The sequence below is a fragment of the Podarcis liolepis genome, assembly GCF_965112155.1.
Source record: "Podarcis liolepis genome assembly, chromosome: 1".
NCBI classification, from domain to species: Eukaryota; Metazoa; Chordata; class Lepidosauria; order Squamata; family Lacertidae; genus Podarcis; species Podarcis liolepis.
Window position 1 is genome coordinate 94913526 of NC_139554.1, and position 26754 is coordinate 94940279.

Here is a 26754-nt window from a genome sequence, read left to right on the forward strand (position 1 = left end):
TTAGATCACCTCAAAAAAGACACTCTAATGTGGGCATTTGAAATCCTTAAATAAAATTATATGTTTCCCTGTATTTCTCTCTGGGATAGAAATTCTCACAGCATGCTAGAAGCAAAACCCTCTCATCCTTATTTCACCAGGCAAGCACAAAATCACACTTTATATACAGAGAAACCATACACTGGATTCTCTGTTACTTTTATTCACAGCAGCTTGCTTAGATTCTACTACGTACTTCTGCAAAACAACCCAAGGTAATTTTTTATGGTAGCAATAGCATGCCTATCAAACTCTTCCTTTCTTAATATGTTTTCCAGGGTATATCAATAGGAAAGCAGGATTCCAATCAATAAAAATACCTACCACTCATCCTATCTTTTTATCCTGCTGTTATATACTTTTAGAAATACAGTTTCATATTCCATTCCAAGTCCTGTTTTTAGTTTGGGTTCTTTTCAGTCTGCAAATAAACAGTGGGTAGTCGATAGGCCATTATACTACTCGACAAGGCTAATAATGATGATCCAGCTCTCTCTGCTCCCTTCTTATAACATTCAGATAGTTTCATTTATTATTTTCCCCATCTTATATGTCACACTCAAGAACTGGTTTTGATCCCACTAAAAGGTGAATACAACATATCCCTTTGTAGCTAAATCCTTCTGTATCTGCATTATGTACTCATATCCCAACAACATAAAAGGTTCCTGTTAAAGAATGCTCCTTTTCCCCAATCACAAAGACTTTTTTTATTGTGAACACAGAACAGAAAGAAAAGCGTAATATTACCACTTATATGATCCTGCTGTTCCAGTACCTATCTTTGCCCAATTTTCCTTAATTTTTCATAGTAATTATATTAAATATTAAATATTAAAATAAAGAAAATCCTGTTTTTTAAAATAATAATTCAACTGTTGAGGAATTGTTGAGAAGATTTATTTCTGTACTGAAAGGATCCATTTGTACTGATAGCATCAGTCCTTGCGGAACTCATGTTTGTTGGATATGTGTGATATGTAGGTCTGGCCTGATTTTATTGGGGGGGGGGGACACAATGCTACTTCAGTTTAACATTTTAATACATACTTAGGGTCCCACAAACCCTTTGTTCCATGTTCCTCCTTTCTGCAGCGATGGCTTCTAGGCAGCATTTAGGCCTTTTGGCTGAACATTCTAAGCTCTGAATAAAGGTTTTACAAAGCTGTTACTGGCTGCAGCCTCCTTCTCCTTGTATGAGAAAGAGCAGACCTTGCCCTCAACTACCGGTACTTCCTGGCACCTCCCAGGAATAGTAACCCCCTCAGGCTGTATTTAGTAATTATTTCCTTGTTACAGTGATAGTCCAAACCTCAAGTCACTTGCATTTAAACTTCTGCCTATTGTATCTAGGCATTCAATTTTTCCTGATTACCTAGCACCTTTTTTACTTCATAAAAGGCAATTTTCCCACCTATATCCATCTCTGAAATAATAACTGTCTCAAATTGAAGGGTTATGGCTCTGCTTTGCATGCAGAAGTTCCTAAGTTCAGTCCCCAGCACCTTGAGGTTAAAATTAATGCTCTCTAACAGGAGAAAACTTGTGTGAATGTGATTATTGTTGTTTGTTATTCAAAAGCATTTAAGACTACCTGAACATTTTCTATGTGCCTAATGCTTTCTTTGAGATGGTTATTATATTGTCAATAACTTCCTTTGAAAGTTATTGGTTAGATGGTTATTATATTGTCAATAACTTCCTTCCTTCTATCTATGAAGAAGGAAACTTTATTTTTATTTTTCTATCGATCGGTCAGGTATGAATCAATATAGAAATATTTTCCTTTGTGAAACAATAAAACAATTATTGCTCTCTACTGTGTAAACAGGAGAAGGAGAAAGTGAAGGAAGAGATGTTTCATATCCAACTTATTGGAAAACTAGTCTTAATACACATAACAACCATTCAGGTGAAGAAAAGCACACCTGTAACTTAAGAGAAACCACAGAGAAAAGTTGTACAATTCAGCAATTTCACAATACTTCGCTCTAATTGTTATAGGTGCAAAGCATTCCCTAGGGACAATATAAGAAGAGAACGGATCTTGGTAACCCGTCATTAACTCCTGGGGGAAAGCAGCTTTTTCAGCTCACCTTCAAATCCAACTCAGAAAATAAAAATCTATGTCAGGTGGTGTCCATATATTCCTTTCCATGAGAAGAAAGGCATTTTTTGACAGCCTTGTGTTAAAAACACAGAATTAAATTTAGAGGTGTGTTTACATTTGTGCAAAACATTGCTCAATATTTTCTACAGGGTCTCTTGAACAAAGTCCCAAGATGTGTGCTAGCGCAAGTTATTTCACAGCAACACGAAATAGTTTCCAAGGTATTTTCCTACTATGGTACTCAAATCATTTGGCAATGCTAGCAGATATCTAAAAATCCAGAGAGCCACTGCCACTCAGTGTGGGCAACATTCAGCTATATGGACCATTGGCTAGATTCAGTACAAGGCAGCCTTATATGTTTCTATGTTCTAATAGTCTAGGTATTTTAATTCTGGAATTTACTTTAATTCTTAGCTGCAAACTTGGTATACTCTTTTGTAATCCAAGATCAACTTGCAAGCACTCGTGATCTCTGGCTGAAAACATGGCCAGCTTCCTGCCACGCAGGACATTGGACAAAATCTCTAGTGTTGTTTTTTTGGCAGGAAGGGAAGGATCTTGTATCCTTTCCCTATTCATTGTTCCACTTGACTTCATATAGGATACAGAAAGTGGCATTTGTGAACTCCTAGCTCCTCAGAGAACATTGTGTTAGACATACAAATGCTAAGAATAAATAATGAGTAGGAGAACAAAAACAACCTCCATCCTGCTGAGGGCCTCTTACCCATTCTTGCCATATAATAGGCCCTCAGGACCTTTGTTGGCCTGAGGGTATTATTCATTCATGGGCAATTACCTAAACCACATACCAGTTGTGGAAGACCAGCGATAAAATTGGATAAAATTGGTTCTTACCTTATATATTAGTTTACATTCTAATCACGACAATAGATAGATAGATAGATAGATAGATAGATAGATAGATAGATAGATGATAGATAGATAGATAGCCAAGGAGGGTGTAGAGCAGGGCTGCTGAGGGGTGTGGTCCAAAGGCCAGACGGAGAGACCTGGAATATGTCTTCATCTCCTGGTTCTGAGGTTCTCCATCTCTGCCCTCAGGGGCAGCCCATCCAATTTCATCATCCAAAGAGAAATGGAAATTACTATCTCCTGCCCCACTTGCTGTTCTAAATCCCACCACCAGACCCACCACCACCAGACCCTCCTTACGCTGAACTCAGCAGGTGCCAGGGCATTCCTCAAAGTATTGTGTTCCTCAAAGATATGTGTTCCTCAAAGTATTGTGTTCCTCAAAGATATGTCACATGCCAGAATGCCTCCCTTGTGGTGAACAAAGCAGTGAGGTGAATGCCACTTCTTGTACCTCTGCTGCCTGAGTCAGGTGCTTCACACCGCCTCATGGGTGGACCAGCACTGCCTGCCTTACAAGGACACTCCAAAACTGCAGGGAACCATATGCCTTCTGTGGCCATAGATCTGTTAAACAAACTTGCACAGCCAGTAGATAACACATTAGTCTAGGCTTTGACAGTCAAGGATGGAGGCCACAGACACACAGTACTTACTCATGAAAGGTTAGCTTCATGTGACCAGCGGAGCTCACATGAGGTCTCCTCCTGCTTAACATTTAGCAGCCAAGAATTGGAAAGGCTTGTAAATTCGTACAATCTGTGACTGATATATGGAGACGGTCTCCTAATTTAGACTGTCTTGCAAATGTCCTAGAATCTCAAGGAAATGGCTAGGTTTAGTTCCAAGCCAATCTGAGGCATGTCACAGGTCTGTCAGTTATCTTTGAGAAGAATACAATAGAAATCAGATTTTCATTTCATGAAACAAATTCAATAGGCAATCCTGAGCAGTCCATACAATGGTACCTCTGGTTATGAACTTAATATGTTCCGGAGGTCTGTTCTTAACCTGAAACCGTTCTTAACCTAAGGTACCACTTTAGCTAATGGGGCCTCCTGCTGCCACCGCATCACCGCCACACGATTTCTGTTATCATTCTGAGGTAAAGTTCTTAACCCGAGGTACTACTTCCGGGTTAGTGGAGTCTGTAACCCGAAGTATTTATAACCCGAGGTGTTTGTAACCCGAGGTACCACTGTATAATAAAGATAAGAGAAACCTCCTGTACCAAAATAATTTCACAGTGTTTGCTTTATAACACAGAACTCTTAATGTTAGAAAATATGACTAGCCTGAACATTTTAAGGTGTTGAAGCACTTAAGATCTGAACTTTATTGTTGTTTGCATCAAGCTCCATTAACTCCTCTCCATGGGATATCTCAGCATGTTATGCTAGTGATCTGTTACGCAGTGTGTGGTTGAAATAAACAATGAATATAAGTGTGGAAGTGCTCTTGGATGTTTCTTCTTTCAATAAATTGTTTTGGCAGAGTTTGAAAAACTTCAGAACAATCCCTGTTTTTCACAGGACCCAAAACATGGTAAAACTATTATTCTGTTGTCTATGAAGCCAAAGAGGAGAGGGAAAAAGTGCCAGGATTTAATCACTCTTCTATTTTATGCTACAGTAAAGCTCTGTACTTAAGATACTTCCAAGCTTTTTCTTTGAGGCTGAGGGTATCATTGTGAAAGCCACAATGGATCTTGATTTGTGAAAATGTCGGGAGAAATAACAGACAACCCATTGATTTGGCCACCCATATGGGATTCCACAGCCAACTACAGATGAGACAACTACACACATTCAATGGAATGCAGTACTGAAACTGCCTCCCTAAAACTTGGTGTGTACATCAGACACAGCATGGGGGAGGTGAACTTTGGGAGCCAGCAATCAAATAGGGCCTAGTCCAGGCTACAACCCAACTACTAAAGGAGGTGGGTGTAGGATATTTAATGAAAATTATTTCCCTGAGTCTCAGTTCTTAGAACGAACTTGTTCAGTTAAACATCAACAACAATATCTGAACTACACCCTGACCAACTAAAGATGAATTAGGTTCATTTTGGGGTAGAGCTTCAAGAATTTCAAGTTCATTTTCACATCTGGCCTGAAGGAAGTTGCAGAAGTGATGGTAGCTCGCTATTGCTCGTTTGCAAAGCACTTTGAAGGTAAAATTGCTTGAATTCACTGGAAGCTTGACTCCACTGTTACAGCAGATAACTTCAAGGGTGTCCGGAGCACTGTCTAGTGCTGTTGTACTGGATGTGTTTGGGTCAGGGAGGTGATTGATGGCTCCCTGCAAGATAGGGTGGTCCCTGCCTGCTTGAAGGAGGCAATGGTAAGACCACTCCTTAAGAAGTCATTTTCATTTGTGGGATGCTTTCCCTAGAGAGGCTTGCCTGGTGCCTTCATTACATATATTTAGGTGCCAGGCAAACAACATAATGAGGCAGATATATAGGTACTGCTGTTAGTAAGACTGATTAGTCCCTTAATCACTGTTGCTAAGCAATTCAAGGGAAGAAATCTGAAGCATTTCGAGTATCTTTCCTGCTGAAGATATTTGCACTCTTCCAACAGGAGCAGGTTGCAGTAAGAAGTACAGGTAAAGGAACAAAATGAATTATGCCCTGTGTCTAACAGCTGTGTGGCTGGCACATATTAAATTGGGTAAGTTCTTTTCCAGTTCTCTTGGCATTCTTTCTGTCAGAAATTTTATTACTTCTGTGTGGCCCCTAATTTACTTTTGCCCCTACACTTCAGCACAACAGCTTGTAACATTCTCAATACTATATTTAATTTTGGTGTCTTTTTTTCCTTTTCGCTATGGGTGATCTTTTTTTGTGAACCAAAATGTTCATCTGGATGAACGTGTACTGAGCTAGCTTCTTTTAGGGAAACTGAGCTGCAACTAGTTCCTTTTGGAAAATGAATATTTAATGAATTCCTATTAAAAAAAACACACCTAATTTTCCAAGCATTTTTGTATCTATAGATCTGTTGTCCAGATCCTATGAGTGAGATTCACCTAATGAACCACAGCAGTAGAAGCCCTTGCACAAGGGCTTCCACTTGCACAATGGGCCTTTCCAATCTTTCTTCCCCACCTTCCAAAATTGGCTCAGGGGGTGTCAGGGAGATGGCTTCAACTAGCAAGCTAATATGCTTGAGCAGATGAAATTGTTGTAATACCGCAATGTTGAATTCTACCCTGCAGTCAGCAGTAAGTTGAATACCCTGACACAACTTAAGCCAGTAGTCGCTGGCACATTGTCTGGCAATCTGCTGAGCATTGCTCATTGCCTTTCTCAGTGCAGCAAGTGTCTTCTCATAGGACACACATTTGTAGTTCGCAGGAGCCTAGCACTATGCAGTGACAACAGGTTCAATGTCTTTAATGCCAGTCAGGGATCTGCTGCTATCTTTTGCTGAAAAAGGGCATAGCTGTATTATAGGTTGCCTCTTTGATGCACTTCCAGCTGATTTTGACACTGTCTCTAGGGCACTTCAGTAGTGCTGGTTTGATGGAATCAGAGGAGCATTCACAATGTTCAAGTATGACTGCTCTGGAAGTGTTGATTTGAGGCCACACTTTCTGCTTTGTGCTATAGGCGGTCTCTGGCTGGAGAAGGATCTTGCTCACCACCAGGGAGTGATCCATGTCACAATCAGCACTGTGGTAGCCTATGTGACATGAACACAGTTCAATGCCAATTGCCTCGTAACAATCAAGTCCAGCTGGTGCCAGTGGCCTAACCTTGGATATCTCCAGGACACTTGCCATTTTGCCTTGGCAGAGAAGAATGTGTTTGTGATGCAAAGGCTGTGAAACGAGCACAACTCAAGCAGACTTTGTCCATTCTCATTCGTGCTGCCAATACCAAAGTGCCCTGTGCAATTGTCCCATGTGTGATGATTGACCCTAACTCTGGCATTGAAATCTGCTATCCAGAATAGGTGTTTGCAGGCCAGAGGTACATTCCATAAGCAATGTGATCTGCACCTGTCCATGAGATGTTGAGGATGTGTACTGAAAGCATATAAGTGACACTTGAAATATAAACGACACTTGAAATGACTGATCAATCCAATAAAGATCTACTGTGGTTTCTTTGCTACGCTCTGCCCTGTGTAATCCATTATATCATCATTACTGCTTTAAAAGGGCACCTACTTCCTTATAATCTATCATCCCTCAGTGTAGTGTATCAGAGAGAGAAAGGAAAGGGCAGGCACAGCCTTGGGAAACAATCATGTTACAATACCATGAGTAGCATCTCTTACGTAACTTGAACAAATAAAGTAACTATTATCCATAAAATTTACTTCTCTGACTTGAATTTTAGTCAGGATATGCACTCTTCCATAGATTTCCAATTTGGGCTGGAAGGGAGCCAATGTAGCTTTGCTTGAAAATCATTAGACAATATCCTTCCTTCTATCAACTTAGGTTAAAGTGTATATCAAATTATACACTTACAAATTAATCCATGTCATATTGATGACAGTGTGCCAGAAGTCGAAAAGAACAGTGTGTCTGTTACAAGAGCTCAGATATGACTGAAAAGTGCAGTCATAGTTAAGGTAAAATGCTTGTTCTTCAGAGATGAAATATCTACTTTAAACCCTCAAAACGTGTTATTATACTTCAGTTATACACTTACAATAATTAATGTAGCTCGTACCCAGTCTATCTTGCCTGTAAACTTTATTTCTGACCTTTTTGGAGACTTATAATTTCAGTCTACTAACAACTGTTGATGCTGTTGCTGCTCCTGCTGAGTTTACTCATTAAGGAAGAATATTGCCAACAGTTTGTTTGATTGTGTTCACCTTTGATGGTCAGGGGGATTTACTAGGACTAAATTATAATGAGCAAATAACACTATTTTCCATCCTTGTATGAGTGCTTATTATGTTTGATGCAAGATAGAAAATCTCCACTTATACAAGCCCTGTTAATTTTAATTCTTTTATCACTTATTTTATTGCTTTATTTGAAAGCATTTATATGCCACTTAATATTTCAAAAATCTCTAAGTAGTTATTATACCCCCGAATCCTGTTGTAAACATGGTCCTTTCTAAGTAAGGAGTGAGGTTGCTACACAAAGCCAGTGGAATTTACGCCACAAACAGTTTAGCTGTGGGAATTCCAACAGAAAAAGAAGGGTGTGTACAAAATTTTGCAGCAGGCTTGAGGAACTAATGTTTTAGAATCTAGATGTTGATACATGCTGCCAACCTACACCATCACTGCTCAACCATATTTGTACTTGAAGCAAAATAACCCCTATGGTTAGAGTGTTACATGACTGGGGTGCCATCACGCACATAAAAACCTTTTATTTGGCAGTCATTCAGCTCACCATGGATGACAGTGGTGTCATTAGAAAGCCCTCCAGTGAAGTTATATGACTAGGTAAAGATAAAGGCAGGTGGTACTTCAAGTACTCTGGTCATTCACTTAATAGTCCAGAACAGACTGGTAAAGTGCAGCTAGCATTGTATAGGCACTAACTGCTGTTTCTCAACAGTCTTCAAAGGTTGTTTCACATATCCCATGGTTGTCGAATCTGGAGACTACTAGAGTATGGATAATTTACAAAATGATATATATTACTATTATCTCTTAATGCAGTAAGAACATTAAATAAATGCAAAATACAAAAGTTATTTTAGATTGTTGTATAAAATTAAAGAATGCTACTAACCAAAGTACGCATAAAAAGGAATGTTAGCAAAGCTATACAGTTGTTTTTCTTCTTTAAATGCAAAAATTATCAAGTTTGTTTAGCAGAGGCATACATATGGGTCAGTGAAACCTGTGCACGCCCAGGGTGTGGGTGTGTGCAAAATTCACCTATCAGACTATAGACTACTGAATATATGACATATATGTGAGTGCCGACGCACCACTGATATTGCCGTGAGATCAAACATGGGAGAGAAGCTTTCTGTCCTTCTTGCACTGTGGCACAAAGGCATGTGGTGGTGGTGGTGGTTGCCCTCCTAGCCTCGTCCTCGCTCATCCTTGCCTTGTCCTCACTCCAGATGCTTTGATGACTTGGGTCGCATAAAACGGAGTAATTGCTAAGGTGGCTATTGTGGAATTGTGATTTTTTGTGGAGGAGGGACTCTTTGCTGGGGCTGCCAGCGCCTCTAGGTACACCTCTGCTATTTAGTACCCCATGGTGCTTCTGTATAGGCTGTCAGTAAGATTGAAATTCAGAATACTGTGATTCAATATTTTTTTAAGATTAAGTGTTCACTTGCAGCTAAATTTATCAATACTAATGGCATATTGTTTAAATATTTAATGCACGAGACATAGTACACACCACATTCTCTGCAGCAAGCTACTGCAGATTTTCAACCACAACACAGTATTTATTGACATATTTAATTTAAAAAAGCATTTTCTAAAAAAATTGGATTTGCTAAAAACGTTTCGTACATTAAAATGGAAAGGTATGCTGTTGTTAGTGAGGGCAATTTTCCAGGATTGCCTGGCTTTGTGCCTGTAGATAAAGGGAAAGAGTTTGTGGGGATCGTTAAAATGAGCTCTGATGAAAAGGATTTTGTAGAACACTTTAGCACGCACAGTGGCGTCACTGAGTCCTACCAACAGCAGCTCCCCTGACTCTCAACGTGGTGCTCTTGAAAATCAAGAGGATCAAGGAGTGACTTCAGATTCCCAATGGATGTACAATTCTAATTATATCACGTAACGGCTTTCAAACACACTGTGTAAAATCATTTTTCAGAGTCCTATATGACAATGTAGATATCCTGTGTAAATTACTGATTTATTCATCAGCAGACTTTGTTCATCTGACCTCCCAGAGTGTGGTATGTATGCATGAGCCAAGCTCACCAAACTTAACTCAGTATGATCCATCAGTAAAAGACTACTAAAACCCTATAGAACAGCTATAGAAGCCAACTCCGCTGTATCTAAAACATCGAGAAAGTATACAAATGCAAAACACAGCAGGGCTAAAAGGTAATTCCCACAGAAAATACCAATATATTTTCTGAGTGTTAAGAAATACCATTTAGTTTGTACAGTATTTGAAATACATTTTAATACCCAAATTTTCAGTACTACCCACCTATGAAACACAACAAAAGTGTTTATTCAGTAGAATTATTAGTACAATTTTGACACTGAATGTGTTATTTGAATATCAGGCCTAACATACACCATTTTGTTATTTTTTTGCTTAGTTAGCCAAACAGCAAGAGGTTCTACTGCATTCCATATGCACTATAGCAGGGGTTCAAATTTTGATTCTTAAGTGTTACTATTCTCTTGTGCTAATATAATAGCAAATCTGGAACATTCAAGATGGGCTTAGTTCTAGCATTAACTTGCAGCTTTACTCTGCATCTTACAGCCACTTACCCGGAAGTAAATGTCACTGAACTTAATGGGACTTAATTCTTGTAGACATTTATAGGATGGCAATCCATCAGCATTTAAAAAAAGGCACTTTTCATAAAGTTTTGGTAGTATACATATTTATTGAACTGGCTAGTGACTGATAAATTATTATTTAATTGATTTACAGTACTGATTACACTAATAATGTCATTCTTCCCTGAATTATTCTGTCATCCCCGGAAACCTGATATTGTCAAAACTGTCTGCACAACTGAAAGAAACAGGTCATGCCAAAGGACATGGCTTACAAAACAAGGACAGAGCTTCAGATAATCTCTGTGGTATCTATGGAGATGGAATGTCCAATATCGAAATCATTGTTCAACTTATTGTTTCCCCAGGGGAGAGACATACAGGATCTGTAAGCATTTGTGCTTTAGCTTACAGAACCAAGAGGAAAACAACACTGGAGAAACCATGAATCAATTAGTAGTTTTAGGAAGTCAGCCATTGTAATTGCGTACTTCACATTTCTGTATCTTGGTAAGTGTGGCCACTATATAACTAATTGGTACTTCAAAAAATATGACACCAGTCTCCACTTCTCCTTCATTGGAAAGTCAAGCAAGCAATAGCTCACTTATGCTAATATGGAATATGGATAGTTTGACTAAATAGTAACAACTAGGCCACATGTTGAATATGGCAAAGGAACAGGAAACAATTGTCCCTCTAATGGCAGACCCAGTTGGTTAGTTGGTTAGTTCTAAGCATTTATAAATCACTTTCTGGTATACAGCCTTCCCAAGCAGTTTACAAAATGTCATAGTACCATAGCAAATGAGGCAATCCCATCTCTCCAGTTAACTGATCTCAGCCTGGGCCATTTACTGTGATGTGCAAATAGTGTACTTATCTTCGGCAATTGTTTCAGAGTCTTAGCTAGAATACTTATAGGCAATGCCTCTTTTTCTAGAAAAAGAGGTGCCAGAACTCACCATGAACGTCTCCCTTGGGATTCAGAAACCCTTGCTGAACTATTGTCAATAGCCAGCAGATCTGCCATTAGATGCTGATCTACCTTCTGTCAACCTCTGGTGTAGGAAAATACAGAAGGATCTCAGTTGAGAATCTTAATACCAGACAAGTTTTAGGGCTCTGAGGTTGGCCTCTTCTGGCATACCTAGTTTTAAGACAGACAGTGTATGGATGGCTTTTTTGAACTTGCCTTTTGTGATAAAGGAGTGACTCAGATTTCTGCCTGGCTTGCCGTTGTTATGGCCAGTTAAGAACAGCAAGGAGCTGGCCACTTCTTAGAGGCAGCAGTAGATGTGCATCAAGAATGAAGGAAAATTTCCCTTCACAAACAAGGCCAGTCTAACTAATTTACCTGGGCATTTGCAATATTGCTGCTGGCTTTAGTCACATTGTTGCTGTGCAAAACATTTCTTGATAAATGTTTTGCTGCTAGAATGCGTGCAGAGGATAGGCCCAGCCCTACCCCTCAACTACAAAATAGAATCCAATTCTGCTAGGATGGGGTAAGAAAATACTATCCCATTCCTTCCCCACTCCCACTGTAAAGTCTGAAAATTGTTAGATATTTTGAGCTGTAGATTGGCCACCTTGTACCTAAGCACCTTACATTTTATACCAGCATAGCAGCTTATCTGAAGAGAGAGCTGCTGGCTTGCTGCCCATTGCACTTGGATGCCTCCCATAAATAAGTGTTCACCTGTCTCTGCAAAGCCTTAGTATGTACCCTTGGCCCTCCAAGAAACTTTCTTTTCTTTTTTAGTGAAGACTAAGCAAGTGCCATACTTCATAGTGTCTGCACTATCTATCTATCTTGTCTGCACAGGACTTGGACTAATCTGGATTTCAGGCTAGCTACTCAAAGTCTGACAGTCCTCCATTGAAACCACAGTGTTACCAATATTGAAGCAAAGTGAGGCCTTAGGTCTAGCATTGCCACTTGCTCACATACCAACTATAGTGGGTGAGGTGAAGTGGAAGGAATAAAAAGACTCGGAAGTCTTCTAATGGTCTCGTGTTGCTCACCTGGCCTTCCAATCATCACCGCCATCACCACCTGCCAAAACTGATGAGCCTACTACAGTACAGAATTATGTGGATGGAAAAATCAGCATGCTATAAATAGTTTCTATAAACAAATTATTCTACTATTTAAGTAAGTTCAACCAAAATGGTTGAACTTGAGCAACGTAATTGGAAACTTATTACTGGGTTTTGGTATTTTTCTCAAAGATTCTTCAGAGAGCATTCTGCAGTTTAGTAAGCCTGTCAATATGATTGAAAGCAAATGCTTGTACTGTGAATAGATGTATTTTGTAAAAAATTATCTTTGACAAATGACGAGTAGCTATCGGGGGGGGGGGTGTTTGGGAAAAGAAGCTAAAACTAAGTTACAGCCTGAAAACTGTTTTCTCAAATTGTAATTATAAGAACCTGAGCAATTAAAACAGAAATTACTGAGGTGTGTATGAAAGGAAGGCTAGCAGCCATATTAAAGTAGAAAACTGAAGTACAGAACATCTCCTGAGGAGGTAGCTTCCTCGCTATTGAACTCCACTTCTCCTGCCTATTCCTTCTTTAATCCATGAACAACCACAAAAGTATCATGCCACAACTCCCAAGTTGACAGACATTGAAAATTGTAGTGAAGTATCAGCTGGTATTTTATCATCATTTTATTTTCATTCTGCAGTTGTGGAAGAGACCATGAACATTAACCAAAGTCTGTTCTAAACGTGCACCACATGCTAGCTTCCTAACTGTAAGCCAAAGTTTGGCTTAGCTTTATGTGTGAAATGAGTCACTAAAAAAATTATTTCATGGTTTGACAGTGGGAAGAGAGAAAGTGAACAAAGGATTAATAACCAAAGATCTACCATTTCCAACTTGCTTCAGAGGCCTCATTTGCCAATCCGTGTACAGACCACATGATAAAAACTCCTGAAATCTTATCACACTTAATCTGAAGAATGGAAACACAATAATATATCTGCCCTACCTAATTGGAGATATTTCCTAGATACCTGAATATTTCATATCAAATCCTTGAAAAGGAAAGGACTGTGGGATGATGTCTGTCGTGCTCAAAGTCACTTGAACAGTTTAATTCATCAGTAGCTCATGTGTGAAAACCTTTATAACCAGAATCAAAGTCTTCCATGACTAGTAAAGCAGAATGTCATACACACATACGAGGGATGATTTTTAAAGAATCCATAAACTGGGCTCCAGTAATCTGAATCCTTTATCTCACCTTTTCACTGCCAGTCTTACTTATAATACCAATTAGGATTACTGTGCCTACATTTAGGCTGAATTAGCCTTGTTCAGGGCCATAGAGCTTCCAGCAGCAGCCTCAGAGGGCTACCTAGGTAGACCCTTGCCTTGAGATGGTCCTTCCATTCCAGGTTTGACTCTGCTCAAGTGTCAGACCCCCGCCAACAGCGGGCTGAGAACAGATACACATCTGATGCCTGAGCCAAAGCCTACCTACATCTAGAATCAATAAAGTTGCGGCCAATTTTAAAATCCCAGAACATTGTCCTGTGCAGTTTTTTATATCCATCTTAGACTAGGTCTTTGCTCCCTGGGGGTAGCAGGAGTTGCGTCACTGTGACTGGATCTGCAATTATGGCTTTCTTTTGTTAGAAGGAAGAACACTGTTTTGTACATGTGTGGAAATGGCATTGGGCAGAATCAACATAACAAAGGAGAGAGGGTGGCCATAGTACACCCAAGCTCAGGGTGAGGTCTCTGCCTGGCTGGAATGCTCACCCTGGTCACCCAGCGAGACCTTGCCAGCTTGACTTGCACCATAACAAGGTTCAACACTGGCCAACTCCCAAGGAACAAGTCTAGTATGGTTCAACCCCAGCTGATTCTATTCAATCAGCATTGGGTGGATGGAATGAAGAACTGATCCTGACCCTACTGCCATGCCAGTCCTTACCCTGCCTGCTCCAGTCAATACAAGATTTGATCAGTTTTTTCATAGCAACACCTGGTGTCCTGTTTGCTTATCTGCTGCTTTTCTGGGTCACATAATGCTCCTAAAAATGCAAAATGTAGCTAAACATCTGTATTGGGGGGTGGGAGAATAACTTCAGTTCTGGATACAAAAGCTGAAGTGAACTTTTCCCACTAAGAATTAACATACACTTATTTTAATAGTCCAAGTTTATAGAGCAACATCACAACAACTGCAAAAGCATGCATCTAACAACTTTCCTTATTCTATCGTATCCAGCATGATTTAAATGATTCATTCAATTATTACTTTTGTATTCAAAGAAAGCTTATTTTCATGCAAATTTACATCCCGTTATGATTAAAGATATTCTTAATTGTGCTGAAACAACTTCAAATTTAATTAAAGTTTGACTTTCCAAGCAGAAAATAGATTAAAGAAAATGCTGACAACATAAAAATAAATATTCAACTATTTAATTTAACTCTGCATTTATTTTTAATCCAAACATCAAAATAGCTATGGCTCTAATTACAATTTCAGGGCAAATGTTGGGTGGAACGTGTGTCCTCATTTTTTTATTCAATTTGTTTAAACTTTTCAGTCATCTTCATGCAATAGTTTTGATGTAAAAATTGACCACTCTTTTATGTAATGTGTATTACCCAAGGAACTATAAGATTTTATTTAGAAATCTCTATTTCTAAACTGTCACTAGGAGGAAATAAGAAGGGAAGGTGGAATATTATTTTCTAGCAAGTCCACCTTTTCTAAAGATTCTTCATATTCAAATGACATCTCTTGAAGACTAGTGTGACTTTGAAGACAATTACCTCACTTAATGACAATTATGGACAGGAAACTAACTCTGTGATTTGTAACTCACTCTGATGTTCTTGGAAAAAAGGTACAACAGAACATGATAAGGCAAATTTGACCTGCTAGCAGCAATGGTGATGCTGCTGACACACATTGTAATTTGTTAACATGCAATCCACTGTAACCATGTAAATGGAGAAATAAGCAAAACTGGGGATGAAATGGCAACAACCATTTCATTCATGTCACTCTAGGAAATCTGCTTGGCCAATATGAGCTATATACACTTGGAAGCTGCCCAGAGTGGCTGGGGAGGCCCAGCCAGATGGGCGGGGTATAAAATTATTATTATGGTATAGAGTATATCTTCTAAGTTCCATCCTGTTTTTCAAAGAACACACATATACATGCTAAAACCTGACAAAGAATTTGGTAGCAAGTTGTTTTCAGTTTTTGCTTTTGTTTTTTAAAACATGACAGCGGATTCAAACATGCATTCCGAAGTGGCCAAAAGAAGTGCAATTGGTCTAAGCAAGTTGAAATATCTTCAACAGAGTGGCCATTATCCAAGGGTCTGCTACCTATATTGTATGTATAAGAATGAAAGCTCAGCTCACAGACCTCTAACTTAATGACACTTTAATTCCACCTTAGCATACTCATAATTTTCATATTTTAATTCTTTTCTTCATTTGTCACTTCAGCCTCAGCCTAAGACCAGAGAGATGTCAGGTAAGTTTCACAGTTCTACCATGCCATTTCCTAATGTTTCTATGCATTTTTCAAGGTTCATATTAATTATTTTACCTAACTAATGATGGTGATATTTATTTATTTGATTTATTATCCTCCCATAACCATAAGGCCACAAGGGTGGGGGGGCACATCAATTTAAAAACACAATATTAAAACCAATTTCCAACAATTTTCAGTAGGATGAATCCTAAAAATATATAACTCAGTTGTCAAAGGGCACCTAGATAATGAAGATGCCAGATGTGCCTCTGTGGAGAGGGCCCCCTCTGTTGATCTTAAAAACCTGACTATGTCTATAAGCGATTTGGTGCCAAGTTGTTTAGATCCCTTGGAAAAGTCAATCTTGCATATGCACACATTCTTGCCCTCCCTAGAGTTTTCATCCCGATCCAATTCCCCCCATCCCAGACATTGCCCCCTATTGCCCTTAATTTTTTAAAAGCAATAGATCTTGATTATGGATCTTTGGAATGGCATATGGTTTAACCCACAGAATTACACTACTGTAAAAAAAAAAGTTATCCAAATGTAATAAAGAATTGTTAATACATCAAGACAACCTTACAGAAATGTCAGTAGTAAGAAATTCTAACCAAAACAAGCTTAATCCAAAAAGCAAATGGGACCAACACTTTGAATCCATCCTATTAACACAGGATGTCATCAGTATTAAAAGAGTTAAATATATATTGTTTCATAAATGAGGATGTTTTAAGTATAATTTTCTGCATATTACTATGCTCAGACTTCTAACCAGCATGTATTCTAATTTTATTTTTGGCCAACTGCTAGCTTACCTGTTTGATGTCATATGCAAGAAGAACATATTTTAAATCTGGGGAGACTGAATATCTTGATGCTTTGAAAGTTACCTAAGAAAAGAACACAGTGTTGGTAAGTTTGTTACATGAAGAACACTTTGTCTTAGACATTTCAATTACATTGTATATATATATTACATTTTAAAAGACCCCAGAGAAAGGGATGTTCTTAAAATAAAACAAGTATTAAACAAAACAAGTATTAAAGTACTGTATTAAAAACACCAAGAGAGTTTAAAAGCAATTGATGCAAGAAGCAACAAGGCAGCATGATTTCTTGATAAAAATGCAGATACATATATCATGCAGTGAGATTTTTTTCCCCCGGTCCAAACATTTTACACAACACCTACTTTTTATTTAAGAAAATGCTTTACAGAAGATTTAAAATCCTCAGTGGTGTGGCAAAAATGGAAAAGGAGAAGGGAACATTATCAAACTAATAACACTTTATGTCTAGATAAGAATACATGACACCCAATTGAATTCAAGGCTATAATTTAATCAAGAGGTAATGGTGGTGTCAGAAAGAATTTAATGGAGCTGATGTAGAGGAAGGACCAGAGCATACTTGAAGCAATGGAACCATTGAAGGGATTTCTTTTTACGTGGATATGAAGATACTTCCCATCTGAAGAACAAAGAGGTCAAGCACAAGGCACATCAATAGTGCAGGGAAGATAGAAAGAGTATTCATCTGTAGCTGAATTATATATTACAGCTATAATGGAAAGTATAGTGGGGAAACGTCTTGTGCATGAGCTTATGCCCCTCTTTGTCCCATAGGTAAAGGTAAAGGGACCCCTGATCATTAAGACCAGTCATGGATGACTTTGGGGTTGCGGCGCTCATCTTGCTTTATTGGCCAAGGGAGCCGGCGTACAGCGTCATGTGGCCAGCATGACTAAGCCGCTTCTGGTGAACCAGAGCAACGCACGGAAACGCTGTTTACCTTCCCACCGGAGCGGTACCTATTTATCTACTTGCACTTTTACATGCTTTCAAACTGCTAGGTTGACAGGAGCTTTGTCCCATAGGAATGGGCAATTTGGAATACACAGCAGTGAGTTAATTAGCACAAAATAGAACATTTGTTGGCATTACCAATGAATTACTAATGTGTTTAAACAACATTTTGTGAACTGCTGCAAGTAAACTGTCAAAAATCATAATACTAAGTTAAACAAGCAAATATATTCAGGTAGGTAGCCGTGTTGGTCTGACGCAGTCAAAATTAAAAATTGTCCAGCAGCACCTTAGAGACGAACTAAGTTTGTTCTGGGTATAAGCTTCTGTGTGCATGCACACGTCTTCAGATACACTGAAACAGAAGTCACCAGACCCTTATATATACAGTGGGAGGGTGGGGTGGGGTTTTTCTCAGAAGGGAAGTAGGAGATGGATGATTGACTCAATGGGTTTGGTAAACCTGTTGACGACTGTTAACGAGTGCAATTAGTCTTACAGGAAAAAACAAGGGATAGTATGCAGATGACCAAAAATAGCATTAGCATAGGTAATGAGACAAGAATCCAATATCTCTATTCAGACCAGGTATCTCCATAGTTTTCAGTTTAGTAATAAACTGTAATTCAGCAACTTCTCTTTCAAGTCTATTTAAGCAAATATATGTTGTTCCTAACAAAACAAAGAAACCATTACTAATTCTTGCAAATGATTGTTCCTCCCCTGAAAACTGTCCCATAGATTTGTTAAGTTCCAAAGGAGCATCAAGATAACATTAAAATACATTATCATATTTGACCAAAAAAATCACAAATTAAGACAATGAATTTAAATAAAACAAAGTTAATGAAATCATAGGAATGGAAGACTAAGTTCTAGACAAAGTCATTCGTACTTGAGTGACTTCTAGATAGTCCATTGATCGTCAAGAAACTTCAGCTTGGGCAGAATGTTGCAACCTGGCTGTTAACATCATGGAGTTGGCATTCTCATATTACATTCCACCCCCACCCCCGAATAAATAAATTCTGTCAGCATCTTTAGTACCATTGTGTTTCTAGTGTAGCTGTTTCCAGAGCTAGTTCAAGATGCTGGACTTGACATATAAGGAAATAAAAGAATACTTGTGAGTAAGCTACTCCTCGTGAGCAAAGCAAATCTGTAAGCAATGTGCAGCTGTGTTCTGAGTGGGGCTCTGAAAACTCAGGTTTAAAAGTCTCCTTTTCCAAACACAGAGGACTTTGAACTAGCTCCCTCACTTGTCTTTGCCTGCCACCTAGCTGCTTGATCCACAAGGGGGAAAACTGCTACCCTAAGACAGTTTCTAGATCTTTCGTCCTGTGTTGCCACTGTGTTTAGACTTTGGATTGCTTTTTGGCCTGGCTTCTTGGGGGTTTTTTGCTCTGTTTGGACTTTAGACTGCTGTAAAACTGTGATCTCTGACTCATAGCTGCTCTACCTGGGCATCACTTGGAGCAGGAGAACCGTCCCTAATGAAAACTTTACCTATGGACCCCCATGCACACCTTAGTGAAGTTACTACTCTACTGCTCTGTGGGACTCTGTGGCAGGGGGTTGGACTCGATGGCCCTTGTGGTCTCTTCCAACTCTATGATTCTATGATTCTATGACTACCCACAGCTCATTATTGAGACTTGGAAAAGACAAGTATTCAAATTGAATGCTGTATCAACACCAGCTTAAACCAAAGATCTCCCAAATACTTAAATTCAGGCTGGAGGCAATCTCGAAGAAAACAGAAGCAAAGAGCAGTTCTGGGATTTATATGATTTGATAGAACTCCTTCATGGATTAAAAGCATTTAATGTTCGTCAGAGCACATACTGGAGAGAGGTCTGGGGCAGGAGGCCCTAGGAGCCTCATGAGATCTACCAGCTTTTCATACTAAGCCTGGACCACATGGTCACTCGAAAGTAAGCACTTTTCTAGTTTTTGTATCATTTTGTGCATATATTTATAGTTCAAGTGTCAAGGAGCTGGATTTTCCTGATATAACAGTACATTTTACTGTTATATAATATATAGTAAATAGATAATGCCACCCCACATATAAAAATATTTGCCTGGAGTCATCCCAGCAAATAAATATTTGGAATATTTTCAAAATTCACAAGGTGAACAATTTATAGAACCCTGAAGGGAGCTCTCCATGTACGCCTAGTTCAGTTTTATGCTCTCTTTCAAATCCCTGATTAAATAATTTGGCAACTGAAACATATAGTGGATTGGCAGCAAATTCAAGAACAAGGTCCAGAAGTAGTTTTAAGGATATTAACTACAGAGCAGTTTAAATAACTTAACAAATAAAAACAACAAAATGCTTCATTTCTTGCAGTACAAACACAGGTCTTTCTATCTAAAAATATATATCTAACACCCCCCCCCAATATATATATATATGCTAGCAGGTCAGATAAAAACAAAGGAAATCATCTATTATGTCTGATTTTGCTTTCTGTGGTGCATGATTGGCTGCATCAACCGACTGTAAAGTTACGTAATTCCATCACGTATATCTGGGATTATTTTGGAGATTATCAAACAGAGAGTTGTTGGCAACAACATGTAAAGACAACAACATGTGATTACCCCCTTAACTAATGTATATATTCTGTTGTTTTGTTAACACAACTCTTTCCCAACTTATCTGAAGTATCCCCAAAATTTTATTTACATTAAAAAATATGAAAAGGGAATCATAGATTTAATTAGTTGTCATTTAAAAAAGTAAAAGTTTGTTCTTTTCAGATAAGAGGATTCTCATTCTACTGACAGCAGGATTGGGCAAAACTGTGTAAAACGAGTTGCAGATTGAATTTCTTGCCTTTTCTCGAAAAAGTGCCTTTCGTGACCTGAGTTTTAATTCTCTACTTGACAGTGATACATGAGGGTGCGATGCTCCTTGGACAAGCAGCACCAGCCTCTTCTCTGCGCCCAAGAATGCACTTGACAACCGTGACCACAAGTATTGCCGGTACCACAGATGACAGGGGTGATAGTCAAATGGAGACAGAAAGATAAAACACTACAAAGAAGGACTCCCACCCCCTCCATTCTCAACCTTTATTGTTTCACGTATTCTAGGAATACAAACATTAGTTTTTGCTGAAAGTAAAAGTAGTTCTGTACTCTGAAACGATCTATCAGTCCACTGTGGCCCTGAGACTAGAGGACCATGCAATGAAATGAAAGAATGTAACTTCCATGCCCCGCTTCAGTAAACAACTTTAACATGTCTCTTGACATTTGTGTTTGCCAAAAGTATCCGTTCTTTTCCAAGCAAATAAAGCACACATTCATGTACCAAAAAACAGTATAATTAAGGACACATTGTTTTAATTTTCCCACAAGTTAAGTGGTAAATTTCTACAATATCTGAGATACTGAATTACTGTAGTTTCCAGATCGGCCTGCAATAACAACGTAGCTCCAGCCTTTCTTGTTTGTGCTTCCTGACTAAAAACATACCCTGTGTTGCTGTTGTTGTGTGGCTGGTCCTTTAATCTTTGCTCAACAGTCTCATTTGCTATGCACTACTACTGCATCAATTTTAATTGCTTTTAAAGTACAGTTAGTGTCCTCCCCCCCCCTGTCAACTGAACATAAGAAATGGTGGGGGGGGGGAGAGAGAAACTGCACCACATCCACTGTTTAAGAAACAATGGCTCACTTCTAAAACACATTCATTTGTGTAGTAGCCTTCAACCAAGACCTACCTTTAACCTCAATCTACAACACTGGATTATTGTCATGGATATTACAGAAATTTCACTTTTGTTCCTCATACTATATTCATTTTAGTCCCAGCAACCAGCCTCTACATCTTTGCTCAGGGCTATACATCTAGGAGAAGGAATTTGTTACAATGATGAAGAAAACTAAATTTATAGTGGGGGGGGAGGCATCTTCCTGAACTTAGTAATATTTCTGCTGTCTAACAGCCTCTTGATCTTTTAAGCAGGGGAAATGATAAAGTTATGATAAAATTATGATATGATAAAGAAGTAAGATTTCTAGATAAAGAAGTAAAATTTCTAGATAAAGAAGTAAGATTTCTAGATAAAGAAGTAAGATTTCTAGTTATGATAAAGAAGTAAGATTTCCAGTTATGATAAAGAAGTAAGATTTCTAGATACTCTAAATGACTGTGCCCCAGAATAGCTGGCTATGGAACTGACAAAGGGAGGAGACACTGAACTTAATCTTATGTGGTGCCCAAAACCTGGTGTGAGATACAAGTGTTGTTGAACTGACTAGGAAAAGTGACCACAGTGCTATCAAATTCAACTTACTCGTAAGGAAGTCCAACCATTACATTTTACTTTAAATGTCCCCAAAAATGAGGGGACTGGTAAAAAGGAAGATAAAAGTCAAAATGAGGAAAGTCAAATATCTCCGGAATATTTGGCATTATTCAAAAGTACGTTAACACCAGCTCAGCTAGAATGTATAATGCAAATCAGGAAATACATCAATGAGAGTGTCTGTATAGTTAATAATCATAATCAAGGAAGCTATTACAGGCAAGAAGGCTTCCTTCAGAAAATGGAAATCTTGTCAAATGAGGAGAACAAATAGGAACAAACTGGGAAATGGGACACTGCTGTTTTTATATTGTGGGAAATCTATAGTGATATCTTTTTTCTTTAGCATTTATAGGGCACAACTGGAAAAGGTTTTCTGGGATTTTGGAATAGATTATCATCACCATCCAAATAGTGGAAGGAGATTTACCTGGGACATAAAAATGTACATGTGTGCATTAGGGAAAGTTGCATATAAACATAGGTATATTAGGATAAATTCACACTAAGAGCTGATGTATTTTTTTGAAAACTAAAAACAATAATCACAAACTGACGTGGCAATGTGGAGACCTGTACTTAAGACAGGAAAAATTAGAAGATGAGAGAAACCCAAAGTGACAGATTCCACCCACCCCTATTGGGTGCAAGTCCTGAACTACTGTAAATATGTTTTATATGACAACGCAAAGGGTTGAACTAAATGATCCTTGTGGTCCCTTCCAACTCCACAATTCTATGATGCTAAGACTTTGTTGTATCCAGTAACACCCTACTTGAAAACAAAATTATTTATTTAAAATATTTTTATTGCACCACTTAATCACAAGGATTCTTTAGACATTATAAATATATGTTTTAATATCCTAAACATTGTTTTAAAAATTAGGAATAAAAATCCATAACAAAACTGAACAGATAACACAACAAGCACATTCATTTTATCAGCAGCACCAATCAAATTCATTAAAAGTTAAGAGAAAGATCAGCATTTTCAGTTGTCTTCTAAAATTCATCAAAGCCTGAATGACACGGTCAATGGAGAGAGTTTCAGAAGCAACAAGAACTAGAAGGCCCTGTCTTGTATCATCACCAACCTAACTACAGAGCGATGACTCCTGCTTAGGACTACCAAAGGCCAGGCTTCTGTGGGAGCAGGTGGTCCTTCAGGTAGCCACAACCCAAATCCAGCACTTTGAATTATTTGAGGAAACTAACTGGTAGTCAGCATAGTTCTCTACAGGTGGTATGTGTTCCACACTAAAAGAAGAGCTAGCATCCTTGGTAATAACGTTTTTCACATCTTGTTTACAGACAAATGGAAGACAGATCCAAGTAAGGAAGACCCACATTAAGCAGACTGGAATAATATAACCAGTTATCAGGTCACGTTTGATAGTGGCGAGGCCATTCCATCTCCCCCACCACCCTCAGAACAGCACAGCTTATAAAGCAGCCAAAGCTTATAAAAATCACATCACTATCTTCAAGTGGAGTATAAGCAGAAAACCTAGCAGTTTTATTCAGAGAAAGGACAGAAATAATCAATTAATGCTATAATCATGGAAAACCAGTGTCTACATGTCCATAATCTGCTCTGCTGTACATATCTAGAATTGCCTGGAAAGAAGGTGAAGATGTTCCACAAGTATGGTGAGCAGTTCCGCCATGTCACATTGATAACCATCTGTACAATTATGCTTCAGGAGTTTGAAATGAAGGCGGGGAGGGGGAGAAAAAAAGAAGCTGTTTTGGTATGCATTTAAGATATGTGGTTCTTTGCCAAACATAGTATAGTAATTTTACTAGGTCTGTTACTGTATAATAGAACTTGTTGTTGCCATAGTAATCGTAAAAAGAGTTAATACTTACAAAAGTTGCATTTTCCAGCAATAACGTACTTGTATTTGTTTCTACATTCAGTTTAACAACATGCCCATGTCTGCTTTTATACACCACTTCTGTATCTGTTAATAGAAAAACACATTAAGGATCAGCAAAGGCAAAACATTTCACGCAATAGCTTCTTAGTTAATGGACCTATTCAACGAAGAAAAGACATCACTGACCATCCAATACATTAAAATGTGCTTAGGTTGAAGTAATGAATTCATTAGTAGCATCTAATTTTGTTGATTTGTCCAGAGATAATTGGAATGCTGAGTGCTTCTAGTCTTTCTGACCTTGCTAATGGAGGTGGTTTCATCAAATCAGTATAGCCACATCCTACTCCTTTGTGTAAAACAAGTTCAATTGTACTGTGTAAAAAAAGCAGCAACATTGGCCATATGGTCTTAACCCTTGAATCTTTATTTGGTTAAATGGCTGTTAATCAAGAATGAATTCCGATTGCACTTGCATGAGAAAATGGTTACGTAACCAAAACATTTACAAGAACATCCAACAATTTCATTGCTTTTATTTGTTTGTTTGTTTGTTTTACTGTATTTATAACCCACCTTTTTCTCCCAGTGGTGCAGCAATAAAACTGCTAGTACATTTACAAAGCAGGGTCCAGTATGGTTTCAAATTAGATGGGGGCCATAGACTCCTGCATTTCAAGGTATTGGACTAGATGACCCTTGAGTTCCCTTCCAGCTCTACAATTCTATGATTCTCCAAGGAGTTCAAGGTGGCATACATGGTTCCCATCCTCCTCATTTAATACCTATAACAACCTTGAGAAGTAGGTTAGGCTGGGAGGCAGAAACTAGTCCAAGGCCAGTCAGTGAGCTTCATGGCCAAGTGGGATTTTGAAACCTGGCCTCCCAGGTCCTAGCCCAACACTTTAACCATTATGCCACACTGATTTTCAATCCATCTTTCTATCCATCTTTTTTAAAAATAAAAATAAAAACACTGAAGCATGAGAAAACTTTTACTGTGGTTTTTATCATTCAACCTCAACAAAGCCACCTTAGCATATTTCATAAATAGTGGTTTAGTGCTTTTTAAAATCCTTGCACTGTGGGTAAAACCTCAGTGCCTAGGGCTTGCCGATCGCATGGTCGGTGGTTCGAATCCCCGCGGCAGGGTGAGCTCCCGTCCTTCGGTCCCAGCTCCTGCCCACCTAGCAGTTCGAAAGCACTCTTAAGTGCAAGTAGATAAATAGGTACCGCTTTATAGCGGGAAGGTAAACGGCGTTTCCGTGTGCTGCGCTGGCTCGCCAGAGCAGCTTCGTCACGCTGGACACGTGACCCGGAAGTGTCTCCGGACAGCGCTGGGCCCCGACCTCTTAAGTGAGATGGGCGCACAACCCTAGAGTCAGACACGACTGGCCCGTACAGGCAGGGGTACCTTTACCTTTACCTTTTTTACATACCATGGAAATGAAACAGTGCAGAAGGAAGAAATTTACAGAAAAAGTACAATGATGTAACATTTTCTTGAGCAGAAACATAATACACAAAACCTCTGTTAATGTATATTAATTGTTGCCACATGTTCTGGCAACATGCTGTGTATTTTTCTGTCTCTCTTCATTCAAAACCCATGTATTCTGTGAAGTCTAGTTGTTCTGGTCCTTGTACCTGATGGCCTGCAACTAAGCCTAAGCAATTGCAACTGGAACATTTGCTAATTGCTTCCCTGTTCAATTCAGCCTCCACCTGCCTTCCTACGTTACTTTCTCTCTGTCAAATTATAGATCGTAAGCTCCTTGGTGTGGTGACCTGCCATTTTGTATTCTGAAAAGATATGCAGCTGATATGTTTGCACATTAGAATCAGATGAATAGGAAAGGGTAGATCCATTGCTTATTTCAAGAAACTTTTATAGTATTTCAAGAAACTACTTTGTAGTTGTCATTTCCCCTTATGTTTGAATAGAAAGTTTTAGAGGAGAAAAATGGAATGACACAAAAAGTCAATTCTTTTTCATTGTTGAAAGTATGATGTTTGCAAACAATGAAGATGTCTGCTGAAGAGTCATACAGAGACCCTGGTGTCACAGTCACCTCGGTATAAAACAGAAAACCTCATTGCAGTGAGTGTGAACAGATAAAAATCCTTGAAGTGTTGGAGATACTAAAATAAAGCTGTGCATATACATAAGTACTAAGCAAGTGCTGAGAGTAAGTATAGTAATCATGAACAATCACTATTAATGTCTATTAAAGTGTCAATCCAATGAAGGACATTTTGTGTGATAAAGAACACTTCCTAGACAGAATAATGGAAGCATTTTATGGCCACTTGACAAAATGATGGATTAAAAAAAAATTAAAAATCTACAGAGCAACTATGGGCATTTTTTCTTCAATAAGAGGGGGAAGTAAGGGAAGTGGGCAAGGGTAGCCAGAAATGATACTTGGCAAGTATTTAAACACTTACAGATACTTTCCTTTCCTTTTTGTTTCAAAGAGGCTGTCTCCTTTTTCATAGGCATAATACTTGTAATACTTGTACTGTACAGCCTTCTGCCTCTGCTGCTGCAACCCAATGATGATTTCTGGCAATGGGATAAACACCCTTGGTGGCAACTCATTTGCATCAAGTAGCTAGCTCTCTCCGAGCCCCATCCAAGCATGCTTTAAGCCAAAACACTGGAAACATGTGGACATCTAAGTAACATTGGCTCCTAGGCTGGAACTCCAACTATCCTTCAGATGCCAGCCTCTTTCTCTGTTCCTGGTTTCCAAAAG

General features: G+C 38.7%; 1 protein-coding gene and 1 long non-coding RNA gene across 4 annotated transcripts in view; one reads left to right on the forward strand and one right to left on the reverse strand.

Annotated features, from left to right (window-relative positions):
- DPP10 (dipeptidyl peptidase like 10) overlaps window positions 1-26754 on the reverse strand; it is a 559151-nt gene that overhangs the window by 91567 nt on the left and 440830 nt on the right. For all 3 annotated transcript variants that reach the window (XM_083489332.1, XM_083489331.1, XM_083489333.1), the window contains 2 exons: window positions 23985-24079; window positions 16798-16872 (listed from right to left, as the gene is read on the reverse strand). In XM_083489332.1, the coding sequence (XP_083345458.1) occupies window positions 16798-16872; window positions 23985-24079 (170 nt within the window). The remainder of the gene's footprint in view (window positions 1-16797; window positions 16873-23984; window positions 24080-26754) is intronic.
- LOC310701387 lies at window positions 15783-21051 on the forward strand. Its single transcript, XR_014523031.1, has 3 exons — window positions 15783-15976; window positions 16793-16894; window positions 20687-21051. It is a non-coding gene; the product is annotated as an uncharacterized lncRNA (long non-coding RNA).